General features: G+C 38.4%; 2 protein-coding genes across 6 annotated transcripts in view; one reads left to right on the top strand and one right to left on the bottom strand.

The window, feature by feature from the left end:
• Positions 1-6,491, top strand: part of palmdb (palmdelphin b) — a 24,712-nt gene extending 18,221 nt beyond the window's left edge. For 3 of the 4 annotated variants that reach the window (XM_057322371.1, XM_057322370.1, XM_057322372.1), the window contains 3 exons: positions 2,728-4,777; positions 5,117-5,205; positions 5,629-6,491. In XM_057322371.1, coding sequence (XP_057178354.1) covers positions 2,728-4,777; positions 5,117-5,205; positions 5,629-5,712 — 2,223 coding nt within the window. In that variant the 3' untranslated portion in view covers positions 5,713-6,491. The remainder of the gene's footprint in view (positions 1-2,727; positions 4,778-5,116; positions 5,206-5,628) is intronic. The other variant, XM_057322373.1, reaches the window with a different exon arrangement.
• frrs1b (ferric-chelate reductase 1b) lies at positions 6,054-13,639 on the bottom strand. Of its 2 annotated transcripts, none has more exons than XM_057322375.1 (16): positions 13,536-13,639; positions 12,103-12,298; positions 11,860-12,011; positions 11,650-11,744; positions 11,419-11,572; positions 11,109-11,291; positions 10,860-10,958; positions 10,618-10,765; positions 10,388-10,501; positions 9,937-10,052; positions 9,782-9,868; positions 8,720-8,817; positions 8,401-8,459; positions 7,973-8,116; positions 7,364-7,464; positions 6,054-7,288 (listed from the first exon to the last, which is right to left on the bottom strand). In XM_057322375.1, exons 1-16 carry the CDS (start codon positions 13,539-13,541, stop codon positions 7,196-7,198), a joined length of 1,845 nt encoding a protein of 614 aa, XP_057178358.1. In that variant the 5' UTR covers positions 13,542-13,639; the 3' UTR covers positions 6,054-7,195. The 2 variants fall into 2 exon arrangements, with proteins under 2 accessions (XP_057178358.1, XP_057178359.1); XM_057322376.1 differs by lacking the exon at positions 13,536-13,639 and adding an exon at positions 13,082-13,505.
• Positions 13,640-14,168: the final 529 nt, after the last annotated feature.

Genomic DNA, 14,168 nt, shown 5'->3' on the forward strand with positions numbered 1-14,168 from the left:
ACCTCCGTCTGCCTCCAATGCAAATGGTATTGTCGCTGAATAATTTATGGAGTACAGATTGTCTTGACACAAATGCTGAGCTGGAGAGCATGCGTGCAAGTTTAAGTTTTCTCACCAGCTGAGCTGTTCTGACGGTGGGAGGGTGGGCTGTGTTGCCATGGCAGTCCACACTTGCGGCTTGTCATTTTCACAAGGTATTGTGCGTTTTTCTAATGCTTGATTGGGGTGAAATGGGCAGGCGCTGAAGTGGATGGTACTTTCATGTCATTCGGACTGTTTTTAGTGGTTGCATTAGCATGCCGGCCGGGTTTCCAATGATTGTAGAGGCTTTTGTGCCGTGGTTGTAATTATACTAAACAGACATCAAGAAATATTCAAACTGGTTGACGGCAAAAGCGTTTCACGTTTAAGCAATGTAAACTACTTTTGTGGATGCCACCACCTCTGTCCGTACAATCTCCACATTTTACTGGTATGGACATGTTATGTTGAGTGTCGCATTGGGTTTTGATGTATTAAAGGAGTAGTTCAGCTTCGAAATGAAAATTCTGTCATCATTTGCTCACCCTCTTGTCATTTCAAACCTGTATGACTTTCGTTCTTCCGAAGAATACAAAAGAAGATATTTTGAAGAATGTTGTTAACAGCCCCTCATTCACTTGCATTGGTTACAATAGAAGTGAATGGGGGACTATGCTTTTCTGTTACCAACATTTTTCAAAATATCGTCTTTTGTGTCCTGCAAAAGAAAGAAAGTCATACAGATTTGAAATGACAAGAGGGTGTGTAAATGATGACAGAATTTTCATTTTGAAGGCGAACTACTCCTTTAAAAGGATGGTTCAACCAAAAATCTATTTTTTCACATTCATTTACTCACCCTCATGACTTTCTTTCTTCTGCAGAACACAAAAGATATTTCGAAGAACTTTGGTAACCGAACAACATTGTCCTCCATTGACATCCATTGTACGAACACAAAACCACAGAGACATTCCTCAAAATATCTTGTGTTGTGTTCTACAGTTTTGAACATCATGAGAGTGAATAAATGATAACAGAATTTTTATTTGGGGAGTTCTGTCCCTTTAAGGACTAATATCTGTGTTTGTAATCCCTATTCTTGTAAGAAAAATTTGGATTGGATCACACATCACTTTGCCACTTGGCAGTCGGTGTGAATGAGATCAGAGAAATTCAGCGCTAAACAAACAGCACTGCCATGATCAAACATGTTCTGTACTGTCACATCAACAAGGAAAAATGAATGCAATGTGTGATGACTTTATTCATATAAAATCATTTTGTGAATTTGCAGAAGTATGAAAAACAAAATGTGGTCAGTCACGGCAACTCTAATGTTTGACTAAATTACCATTCTTCATTCTTGTTGTAGTCAGTAAAGAAGGTTAAGTGGATTTCAAAGTGACAAATTTATTGTCATTTCCTCCTCTCGGCATTCCAAACTAATGACTTTCAAGAAATCATGTTTGAATAACAATGTTTTCTTTTCATGTAATGAAAGTAAATGGGTATTGATTGGCCATCAGTCACTAATGTTCCGTCCACTTTTATTAAATTTTTGTGTTTCATTTACATTTACATTTAGTCATTTAGCAGATGCTTTTATCCAAAGAGACTTGCAGAGAGTTCAGCGAGCAATATGCGATATGTCATACAGGAGCAATAATAATAAGTGCTAATACAAAGTTACTAGTTTCAACAAAACTGTGAAAGAGAGAAAGAGAGAGGGTTAGTTTTTTTTCTCATTTCACAAAGAAAAAAAGAAATTCAAATAAACTCTCAGAAATAAAGGTGCTACACAAGGTTGTTCACCGCAGTGCTGTTCTGCAAAGAACCATAAAGTCAAAGCTTCTTAAAAGAAACATTTCTGTCTCACATTTCCATAATCTAAAGAACCCTTTTCCTCCACAAAGAACCTTTTGTGAAACAGAATGTTGTGTCATGATGTGTGTCAGATGTTAACGGTTCTTTATGAAACCATACAGCCAAAAATGGTTCTTCTATGGCATGGTGTAGCACATTTAATTTTATATGTTGTCCTCATTTACTCCCCATCTTATCATTTTAAACATGTATGACTTTCTTTCTTCTGCAGAACAGAAAAGAAGATATTTTGTAAAATCATCCATTCCCTCTGCTTTTTGCTTCAGAAACAAATGTTTGCCGTGCATAACAAAGAGAGCCAGTTCTGCAGTCTTACATAATGAATCTATTTAATTCTGCCCACTGTCTGCTTCTATAACCTACTTTTGTGAAAGGATTCACTGCAATAGTAAACAATCCCCTGTGTCTTTAACACAATCTGTTCCTACGGCATACAGCAAATGAAGGTGCTGCATATTTATTTCTATAAAGAAACAAAGGTGAATTTCATCTCCCCGCTTACAAATGAAACTTTCTTTTCACACTGGAAAATGTGTGTTGAACAGATGTGTGAAGTTGCGAGTCCAAAGATAAGAACTTTAGTGCCATAAAAAAACTAACGCTTGTGATTAACGTGTTTTTTTGAGGTGCTTTGCAATTGTAACATCACTGATGTCTGTCAACACTTCAGAACACAAACTTTCTCAGAAATCTTACATAAGCTCTGGGCTAAAGCTGAGTGGGTGCTAATAAGCTTTGGTATGCTGCTGTTTTGGTGATTAGGGAAATGAGATTTCTGAAACATTTTGAAAACATTTTCTTCATTTTTTGCCTTTGCAGGGAGCCACGACTGAGTTTGTAGAGGTGGATCGACTGGAAGAGAGTCGTACTGGTTGTCCTCATCTTCCGAATTCAGAACATACAGAACCGAAGTCCTCTGAGGCGGTTACCATGGAGACAAGTGAACACTCCGACACGGCCAACATAATTGACTGTGAAATGGAGGTCCTGGAGCCTAAGTTACCTGAGAGCAAGGACGTCGAAAGCAAAGACGAACAAGACTGCGATGTTTTAGAGTCGATTAGTGCGAAAGTAGTGGCGGACATCTTAGCAAGTCTGCCTCCCGCCGACATCGAGACTGAGGAGCCTGGAGACGTTCACAGCCCTAAAGAGGCGCTTGTTTTGGATGACACCCGGGAGGAACTTTACCGTAACGAGTCGATCACCTCTTCGATGTCTGACACTCCTTCGAGTGCTGGGAGTGTGTATGAGAATGATGTTTTGAATAAGAGACAAGATTCAGTCTGGCAAGAACCGTTAGACAACATTGTGCCCCAACCGGAAGACGTTGACGACATGTTGGACCCGTTGGGTACCAACACATACGAACCCAACTTGGAAGACTACGGATGTGACGATCAAGACGAAACCATCCTGGAGCACTACATCCGAGAGGAAGTTCTCTCCGACGTCTCCACTGAATCCTGTCACGACCCGGACGAACTGGACGAGTGTCTTCAGGTTGAAATAGCCGCTGCGTCATCGGACAGCGAAACGGATGAGAAATGGAGGAACGTCTTCTCATCGTCCATCAATAGAGAAGATGACGATTCCTACATTGACAGTCTCGAGTTAAGTGCGCAGGAACTCTTTATTCAAAAACCTCAAAATTCGAATGATGATGAACATTCAAAGGAAAGTGAAGAGCCGGAGATCCCTGTGGGAGTGGAAGTGCTAGAACAACCAGAGACCGAGCCGATTCAGCAACCGCAAGAGATATCTTACAACGCTTCCACGCTGTTTCACGAACTCTCCAAGATTTCCGAAGACGACGAGGAGCTCGGACGAGGCCCAGTGACACACAAAAGCAATTCCTTTGATTCTGTTAAATCTGATTCCAGCAAGAAGATGCCGAAAGACTATTGTGTGATTCAGGAAATGATAAGCGAGAACGTCAGCACCGAACATGTGGATTTTAAAGTCGCCCGTCAGCAGTGGTTGGAGATAGAAGAGCAAACGAAAAACCTGACGCACCCTCTGAGCACACCAACGCCGAGATCCGGATCCTGCCAGGGAAGCCACAATTTCATGTACACGCCGGTTCGCAACATCGACCGGCCAAAAAGAGACCTCGAAAGTCTAACGCTTGTGGAAGACTACGCTCACATGCAGTTCAGTCCCTGCTCGGAGGACTCAGGGCTCGACGACTCCAGTTACAGATCACCGTTTGAAGACCCCGAGACTCCCATCGAGAAGGAGATCCGCATGACTATCGAACGAGAAGAAACCTTGAGGCGTGAGAGAGGAATGTCCAAATCCTTCTCCAGTGACTGTGCACAGATGAGGGCGAGATCCGTCAGTTTAAACCCTGGAAACCTATGTCAGGAAGTCGATGAGAAAAGAATCATGTTTGAACATCAGGAGGATGGAAGAATACCCAAATCTCCCACCAACAACACACCTTCTTTCATCATAACCTCCTCACCGACCAAAGGCTCACAGAAGCAGGAGGCCAACAACATCATCATCTTCGAACCGGAAGTTTTCCCTCCGAGCCCGCGGCATGGAAAGATGGTGTCCTCCAAATCTGCTGACTGGAGGTCTGAGGATGGCCCCAATGTCATTATTCTGGAAACGCCGAACCTAATCATTCGCAGTGCGTCTGAGTTTAACTTGAATTCTGTTTCGGAGGAAACCCAGGAGAAGATGTTCCTCGACAACCCGTTTTTTAAACTGCGTTCCAGGAGCACGATATCTCTGGTGGATGAGGATATTAAAATGGTAAAACAGCGAGAAGAGGAACTCAAGCGTCAACGAGCCAATGTTTACTCAAAAGATAATTTCCTCATGTCTCCAAATCGCTTGGATGGATCGCTGTTTAATAATTCAGGTATACAAAGAGACAGCGAAATGTTGAAGTTATTGGCTACATTATAATGTAGAAAAAAATTCATGTTGTGTTAATTTTAATGATATCTTACATTTTAAAACTGTCAGCAGTTTTCAGAGTTCTAACTCAATGTCCTTGTCGGTAATTAAATTCGGGGAAATGTAGAAAAAGTGCAAAGAATGCAAGTTGTAACTTTGCAACCACAGGCAAGAAATCATCTTCAGCAAGTGTTGAGTTTTATTGGGTTAAGATCATTTGCATTGAGGCTGCGAAACATTAAATATGATGGAATGTTGTCAGAGAAGAGAAAATGTGATCCATGATCATATGTCATTTCAGATGACGTGCCAATGAAATGCAAATCATCCCCTTCATCGCCAATGAAAACATGCAGAATGGATCGTTCAGCTTTGTCATGTGACCATCGAGTAAGTCCACTTCCAAAAAAAAAAAATATATATACAGTATATATAACTATATAATATGTGTGTGTGTGTGTGTGTGTGTGTGTGTATTAGGGCTGTCAAATGATTACTCGTGATTAATCACATCCAGAATAAAAGTTTACATACTATTTGTCTGTGTAGTGTGCATATTAATTTTGTATTTATAAAAACATACACATGCATATATTTAAGAAAGATACAAAATATAAAAATTAATCAACATTGATATATCATTTGAATTATTGATTTAATATATTGATATATCATATATTTTCTAAATATGTATATGTGTTTGTGTTGCAAATGTCTTCATATATAAACAAACAAGTTTTATTTTTTATTTGAACCTATATCTTGTATATTATTTGAACTAAAGCATAATTTCATTGTTAATATCTCCTCTAGTTTACTGAGCCCTATGCGGGGGGCAGACGTAAAAGTGCCATGGCTTTGCGCTGGGAGGCGGGGGAGTTCGCAAACAACGAGTAAAGAAAGCAAGATGGAAACTGTTGGTCAATTTACAGCTGTTTTATGTAAGAGATTTTCAACGCTCAAACTCATGTTCGTTTCTCGTGACTGCATATACACACTTGCTACTGCTGCTTGCGTTACTCTGTTATTGATCCAGAATAATCCTGTATAGACCAAGATGCCTAAATGTTCTTTGAATGTAACGTTTCATCTATATTCGTGATTCCTCTTTGATGAGGTGTCTTGAGATTTGTAAACCACATTTTTAGTGTTTTGTCTACACAGGTGAGGAGAACGTATTGTATTTTCTTGTAAAGCAATGTTTGTACATCCCTAAATTATATGAGATTTTAAAGCAGTATTACAGGGTGTTTAAGAAAAATGTACACGCGATGAATCTATTTTGTTGAATAGCACAGAATCAATTTGGAATATTTTGTAATGAAACCGCACTGGGTAATTTCTTTTTTCTTTTATCACACAGTTGGCTATGATTGTCATAGGAATGATTGAAATGAAAATTTAACATTTAACATAACATTTCATTTAGACGGAGTATGAAAAGCTTAAGAATGATGATGGTGTACCGTCTACTATTTAATAACATATTACCAAGAATCTATTACTCTGTCATTTGTTTCTCCCCTTCATATAAAGTGTATATTATCGTCATACCGCCATGCTTATAAAACATGACTATTGCTTGCTAATGTTGGAATCCATGTGAGTCTGTCTCAAGAGAAATATTTGCTTTGCCTATACCATTCAGTGTTCAAAATATAATGCAGAAATAAAATGTCAATTTAAAGGTTAACGTCTGTTTATATGAAAACATTTACACGAAAGACACTTCACCAGATTGTCTCCATATTGCAGGTAATGGCAAGATATTATAAGATATGCATTTAAATTAGTCCACAGCACAACTACTATTTTCATTTTATTACAATTTATTATTTAAAATTCTTATTACAGCGCAAAAAGCTGGTCCACTTCATCTGAACTAAATACTGACACATTTCTCTGTGGTTGTGTATGTTTATCTGATGTCACTGTGGTTAAATACAAAAACACCAGACACACACATTCATCCAGACATCAAGGATATGATGCAAAACTTTGGAAAAAGGCATGTAGTGTCACCAGCTACACAGATCACAACTCAACAATCACTAAACATCACTGCTGTCAAATAAAAAAAGACTACGTGTGATTTTATAAATGTTAAAAAGCCGATCAGCTGTTATCAAAAACATTTCTTTACAATATACATAATATAAAGTCATCTGCTAAACATACAAAAACTAATCATAATCAATAGAAAATTACGAAATAACGTTTTCTTTTTGTATTTCTACATGAATCATGAAACTTAATTTCAAATAGAGGACTTTGATTGGCTACCTCAAATCGTACGACATCATTAAGGCTTAACTTAATTTAATTGGTACAATAGGTCAAAATTTCAGAGGTTTCAGAGATTAAACTACCGCTGACAGTGTCATACTGAAATGATGGTCCAAAGCAAAACCATCAGAAATCCCAGATTTCCACAGAGATACACAGCCAGAATAATGTTTTTAAAACAAGACTCCTGTAAACACACAAAAGCACAATGGTTATGCAAGTGTACAACTTTACATAGATAATAAACACAAACGCCACTTACCGCACGTAAACTCTCGTTCTCATCAGGAACAAACATTATTATCTCCTTGTCCTCAGAATTTATGTGTTCTGTGTAGATTTTAACATTTTTGAAATATTTCCCTGAAAAACATACAAGAAACAAGCTTTTACATTGAGATATTGCAGATATGGTCACCAAACAATTTTGTAAAACCAACAAGTATTTTCACAATTCTGAAAAAAACCCCAGCTAAAACAGAAAACTGGCTGGTTTTCTAGTAGCTGGTTTTCCAGCACCAGGTAAAACTAGCTGAACACCAGTTGGCCATGCTGGGAGGACCAGCTAAAACCAGTCCAACCAGCTTAGACTGATTTTGTTTTTTATTTAGAGGTTAGACATACAAAAGCATAAACAGATAACATGCCTTTCCTCCGTATTGCTCTTCATTTTTGCCCTCAAAGGTTGTGGCATTTAAAACTGATTAGCATTCAACATGACACCTCAGCTACTAATGTAGTACAAAAAATAATTTGACAATTTAATGGATTTATACCACACAACTTATTTCCTGCAAACAGGAACAATCAGTGCCATAGAACAACACTTATTCTGACAGCACCTGTATCCCGAGAACATAACGTCACTGACCTATCGGTAAAAAGCCTCTTCTGTGGACCTCCAGAACTAAATCTGCCAGCACAAACCAGACTACACTGAACCCCAGGAGTCCTGTGGACCAGGGAGCGGGTAGAAGCAGAGCTTGCTGATGGATGCCAAGAAAGACGGTGATAACTAAACCAGGAAACGCACACACTGATCAGTTACGTCAATTAGATGAGTTATGGCAGAGACCAAAAGATTTTTACGATTATTAAAAATATTTCAGTCAAGCGTTTCCAAACTTTTGACTGGTATTGTAAATCATTTGAACAATACTGAAAGGCAATAAGCTATAAGCACATACATACTGTTATAATAATAAAAACTAGATTTTTTTTCAAAATATATTGACATTCTCTTTAATAAGCCACTGTGTTTTTTGTGTGTTAATTGTTGACCATTCACAACTTTCTTACCAGACACGATTTGTGCTAATGTGCCCGTTCCAAAATGCATCCAGTTGAAGATGTATCTCCTGAGGGCAGGTTACATTACAAACCATCAGAAAAGAAAGTTTTGAAAATGAAAACATTTTTTCATCAAAATAATAACGCAATTAATTCTATATAATCATTACAATTGTAATTAGCAATTATTTTTATCCAATCAAAATGATTTAACTAAAACAACCTTTTATATAAATTGTTTCACATGCCGTTTTAAATCAGTGTACAGTACAGTGTGCAGTAAACAGTATTTAAGTATTCCATTCCGAACATCTTTTCCAGCTTTTACCTGGAGGCGTCTGGCGCGGGTCTGAAAAGTGCCATAACGGGTTGGATAACAGCGAGCGCCATGACAACACAGCCAAGATAGGGATGTAAACCTGCCCGCTGTGGACATTACAAAAACACAGATCAACTGAATATATACTGTATAGTCAACTGAGGATATATAATCCTTCTGAAAAACAATAGACATTTTAATAGTTTTCATCACAAATACCATTTTGAGCTATTTACCATTAAAACTAAAATAAACCATTACAAACTTCCTTATGTAGTGGGTTTTATTCCAGTAGGATTTAATGGTTTTCTGTTGGTTCTCATCTACCAGTCAATATCCCACCAACAGAACCCAACACAAAACCAGTAGACACCCACAGAGACCACAGTTTCCATTGAATCCAATATAATTCCCATTATAATCATTATATACTTTATATTCCTGTTAAAAAAACCCAATACAAAACAGAATTTCTAAAGATTTTCAAACTTGGGTAAAAACAAAGAAAACAGCAAACAGTCTTCAAGCATCCCAAGGCTCCTTAGGTACTAGGTTGTGGAGGTGGGTTTGATGACACACTGTTGCCATGGAAGGGGCGACATCTGCCGGTTATACAAAGATAATGACAGACGCTCTCTGACGAAAACTTGGCGAGAAAAATGCCACAGATGCCCCTGGTGAGTCATAAAAGCGCCCCTCATGCTCATGGATGGATACATGTGTCCATAATTCTAGCACAAATAAATCGGATCTCGCAAATTTAATAAGACACATTAATTAATCCCCGGAGAAAAGGGGGGCGTGTTTTTCAAAGATGGGCCAAAATGACACCACATGGTGGATGGCTTCTAATGAATACTGCTTATAGCCAGACCGAACATATACAGCGATATTTCCTCTCCCTTCTGGGGTTTTTCAGTCTTTCTGAATAAGCGGCATGTGGTTCTGACACATTTGGCAGCGCTGTTAAACAGTCAGAGGTGCGTGATGAGGGCGAAAATAAGACACATGCAGTGTTAAAAGATGAGAATTACTCACACATAGGCCTACATGTGTGCGCGTGTGTCTTACCTTGCTCCATCCTCCTCTGTACATAAAAGGCAAAACAAAACCAACAAGGGTGAGCAGAACAGTAAGGGTCATCAGTCCTCTGTGTAACTGTGGAAACAAAGAAAATCGTTCACATTTGAAAACGTACAAGTCCTCTTAAGCGAACAAGCTCATACCTGAAACCAGACTTTCTGCCCCAAAATATTACTTTCGGGCCAATCGGGTTTGAAATAACGTGCAATGATGACGCCAGCGCTGACCGTTGAAATCCAAGCGATCAACATGAAGGCACCTGTAGACAAATACAGACAGTGACAATGTGCACTTTGATAAAAAACAGAAATAAGTGACCCACTTGATGTTGATGAGGTTTCATTTGTATTTTTCAAACTAGATTTCACGGAGGATAGACATTTTTGTGACACTAGTTTTTTTCTTTCGCGGACAGTCACCTTATTGTTGGTGCACTTTTGTATTTTGTGAAAGTATCGCATGCTTACTGTAGATAATCTTCAGTGAGAAAATTCTCCTCTGAATAATTTCAATTTCCTGATTCAAAAATCATTCAAAATGAAACTCTTCAAATATTATTAGTATTTAAACTGCTGCTGTATCAGTAAGTTTTACCGTGGTATTTGAGGAGTAGAGGCGAACGAGAACCAGTCAGATCCTCTGGGTCTCCTGTGAGCTCCTTCTGATTGGATGAAATTAAGGGTTGTCGGTCATGACGATGGGTTTGGCCTAGACAAAGAGAGAGAGAATTAATATAATCATTAACACTACTGAACACTAAAATATAAAAGTATTTATGATCAAATTCTTTTTATTTAACTAAACAAATAAAAACACACTCTAACCATCTTCAGCTCGACCGTGTGCCATGAAAAGGTAGTAGGGTTGGTCAAGCGGGAACCGTTTTTGATTGTCAGATGGGATTATGTCTCTCCGGAAGCTACACTGAATCATTCCATCTGACAGTCTCCACGCTTTATCTTTTAGAGCGTTCTAGAAGGGAATCCGAGCATTAAGGTTATATACTGTAGCTAGTAAGCATTTCTTTTGGAAAACAAAAGATCTGGGATTCAAAATATTGGTATACCTCCGAAGAGATTTCTGGATGTGTTCGTCCAGAAACAAACGCAGCCTTGATGTCAACCCGGTTTGTGGCTCTCATACACAGATACACATCATCGTTCCCCTAAAATACACATTTGCTGCCATTAGTCATTCTACAGGAAAATATTATTTCACGATGAATCAGAGTTTAAAATGTCAGTTTGGCTATAAGCAGTCACATGAATGAATGAATGGACGAGCACATGAAATATAAAGACACAATGCGGATTACCATCCATTTGTCCAGAGATAAGGCGAAAGACACGTATCCCTCTGCGGGTCCACTGAGCTCAAACATGATGCTAGTTTCCTCTTTCCTGAAGGACAGGAAGTGACATGATGTGTCATTTTGTGGGTTACAGCCATCTGGATCTCTCAGACACGACTTGCTGCTTCCACATCCCTCAGATGTGAACTAAAGAGAGGAGAAAATATATTTTATACGATGTTTTTAATTATTACTTTACACATTTTATAACGTTATTAAAAATGGCATATCCACTAAAAGTCAACACATAAATGTAAATGGAACACAAGCTTACCGAACGGGACAGCATGGAGGAAGCTGTGGTAGTTTTGGCATCACTGGAACCTCCGATGGTAGTTTCCGCTGGGGGTGGATCTACACCATACCGAGTCACCACCGGACCTGGAATCTTCACCCAAAACTCACTGTACCTTCGAAGGACAGTTACCCTAAAACCAAACAAACCCCAATTCATAAACTTGATTGGCATCATCATGTGCATAATATTACGTATTGGGAAACGTACAGAAACCGCACACTGGAGGGAGGGTCTTCTGGGGCAATCCAGACCACCTGCACTTCGGTCTTATGATGTTTATCGGTGTGACTCACAGCAGAACCCTTTGAATACAGAAAATGGAATCAATGGACTGTGCGAAGAAAATTGAACAAAGAAAACAAAGTAGTCTTTCATTTAACATCCATTTGGTTCCTAATTAATAACACGATTACTAACATCCTTATCGTTGCACTGAAGAAGCTGAGATATGGTGGGATCAACTAATTGAAACGATCCCACTGCTTCGTTGAGATTCCCTGCATTCCTCGCTTCTAGGAGAAATCCTTTGAAGTATGCTTTGGACCCTGAAGAGTCTGCGCGTAATGTCACTGTAAGTGTAAAAATACGCATACCCATCATATACTGCATGTCCTTTTCAATACTGTAACAAGTCACAAAAAGCCTCCGATAACTTCATACCTTTGATTTCATCTCCTGTGCTGAATTGGAGTTTGTCTGCTGTGATGGTGTATGGAGGATCTAAGGTGCTGGGATCATGACCGTGGTTTGGTGTCATGTCCTCGCAAGACTCCGTCACTTTTCCACTGGGGTAACCAGCGACTGTCTTTATACACAAAGCAGTCAGCACCAGTACAATCCTGGCCTTCATGAGAACCTAAAATGAACAGAAAAATACTATATAAAGCAAATAGAAATTATGAAAATATTGTCTATTACTGTATTGATGGTTTCAAGGCGTTTCATATCTCGGACATACAATAACAATTCTAATGGTTGCCGCAATACAAATACCATTATGAACCATTGGCTGTTTACCATTAAAAACATCATAAAATTCCTTTATGTACCCTGCTGAAAAAAACAATCGCAGCCCAACAGAAACCATTACAGAAATTCTAATGGTTTCCATTACATACCATTATGAACCATTAGCTTTTCCATTAAAACCATTACAAGATTATTTTTCGTAGTGGGCATTATTCAAATAGGATTCACACATCCCACCAATAGAATCCATCACATACCAGTATGAACCATTACAGTTTCAATTAAAGCCAGTACAAATCCCTTTAAAACCAATAAAACCACTATAACATATTTAATGGTTTCTATTGCTTTTTTCAGCAGGGTAATTTTGTGCTTTATTCCAGTAGGATTTTTGGTTTCCACCAGATAACATCCCGCCAATAGAACACATTACCAGTAGAGACCCACAAAGTTTCCATTTAAACCAGTACAATTCCGATTATAAAAATTACATTTCTTTTAAGGTTTATATTGTTTTTCAGCAACTTTTTTGGTAGTGCTATTTAATGGGCTAAACCTAAACGTTATGAAAAACACATTTGTTCAACTGATGTTTTTTTCTCAGTTGTCTAATCAGTCTCTGCACAGAAGCCTGCATTTAAAGATAAGAAGGGAGACATACTGTACTCACTCCGGAAGATGATCGCCATAGATTTAACACCCAATGAAGCCGGACTGTACTTCAGTACAGCTGTTTATAGTTGTCAATGCATAAGCAATAAATGCAGACATTCAAGTTCATGTCTTGTTGACAGATTTGGCTGCTTTGGTTAATGAAATATGGACTATGTTGGTCAAGGTCATTTTCTGCCTTCCTTGCTCAATGAACAAACGCTTAATCTCATTCGTTGGACTAATGGGTACAGATTTATATTAAAGGTGCAAGACACAGAAGGTAAAATATCAAAGTTTATCAGATATCATAGGTATTCGTCTTTAAATCGATAGCAGCATTAACCACTTCCTGGTTGAGCGTGTCTGCGCATGGCAAGTGGTATAAAAATATAAGTATATAAAACATGACAAACGGACAGGCACGCAAAATAAACTGCTGACGGAATCATAAAATAAGTGCAAACGCTTACCTCCATTCATCTAAAATAAATTACAACCATATAAAAAGGCACAATGATGCATGCCTTGCGAGGCACGCGTCGAGTTGTGGGTAGTCCTTATTCAGGGAGGCGTGTGATTGGATACATTTATGTGTTACGTCGTGCTTTGAGACACGCCCACCGGGTTGTTGGAAAAGCCAAGCGTCAGTAAAAATGACAAAACACAACAGATAATGTTGCTATTTATTTAGCTTTTACTGCCAGATAAAATGTATATGTATATTTTTATGGTGAGAACACTTAAAATAAAAGAACACTTAAAATAAATACATGCTTCACAACAATATTTATTTTAATTTCACTCTCACAGATCAAAATGGAAAAATATGAAATCGTTTCAAACGAGATCAATTCGCTTAATGTAATAATGTATTAGTATCAGTTGATACTAACTAGGGGGTGGACAGACTGGTCTTAAAAATGCAAGCCCTTAGTGCCAGGTTGTGCCAGGGGGCCTGCGAACCTTAACACTCATGATCAAGGTCTAGCATATAAAAACTGAAGTGACATAAAAGGTGTCATTGTAAACAATATATATACAGTCTTGTTACATGGATGAAACTTGTTCCCTTGGTTTTCCCAGTCTTAAAATGATACTGGTAC

This window comes from Triplophysa rosa, linkage group LG23 (genome assembly GCF_024868665.1).
Source record: "Triplophysa rosa linkage group LG23, Trosa_1v2, whole genome shotgun sequence".
Taxonomy (NCBI): Eukaryota; Metazoa; Chordata; class Actinopteri; order Cypriniformes; family Nemacheilidae; genus Triplophysa; species Triplophysa rosa.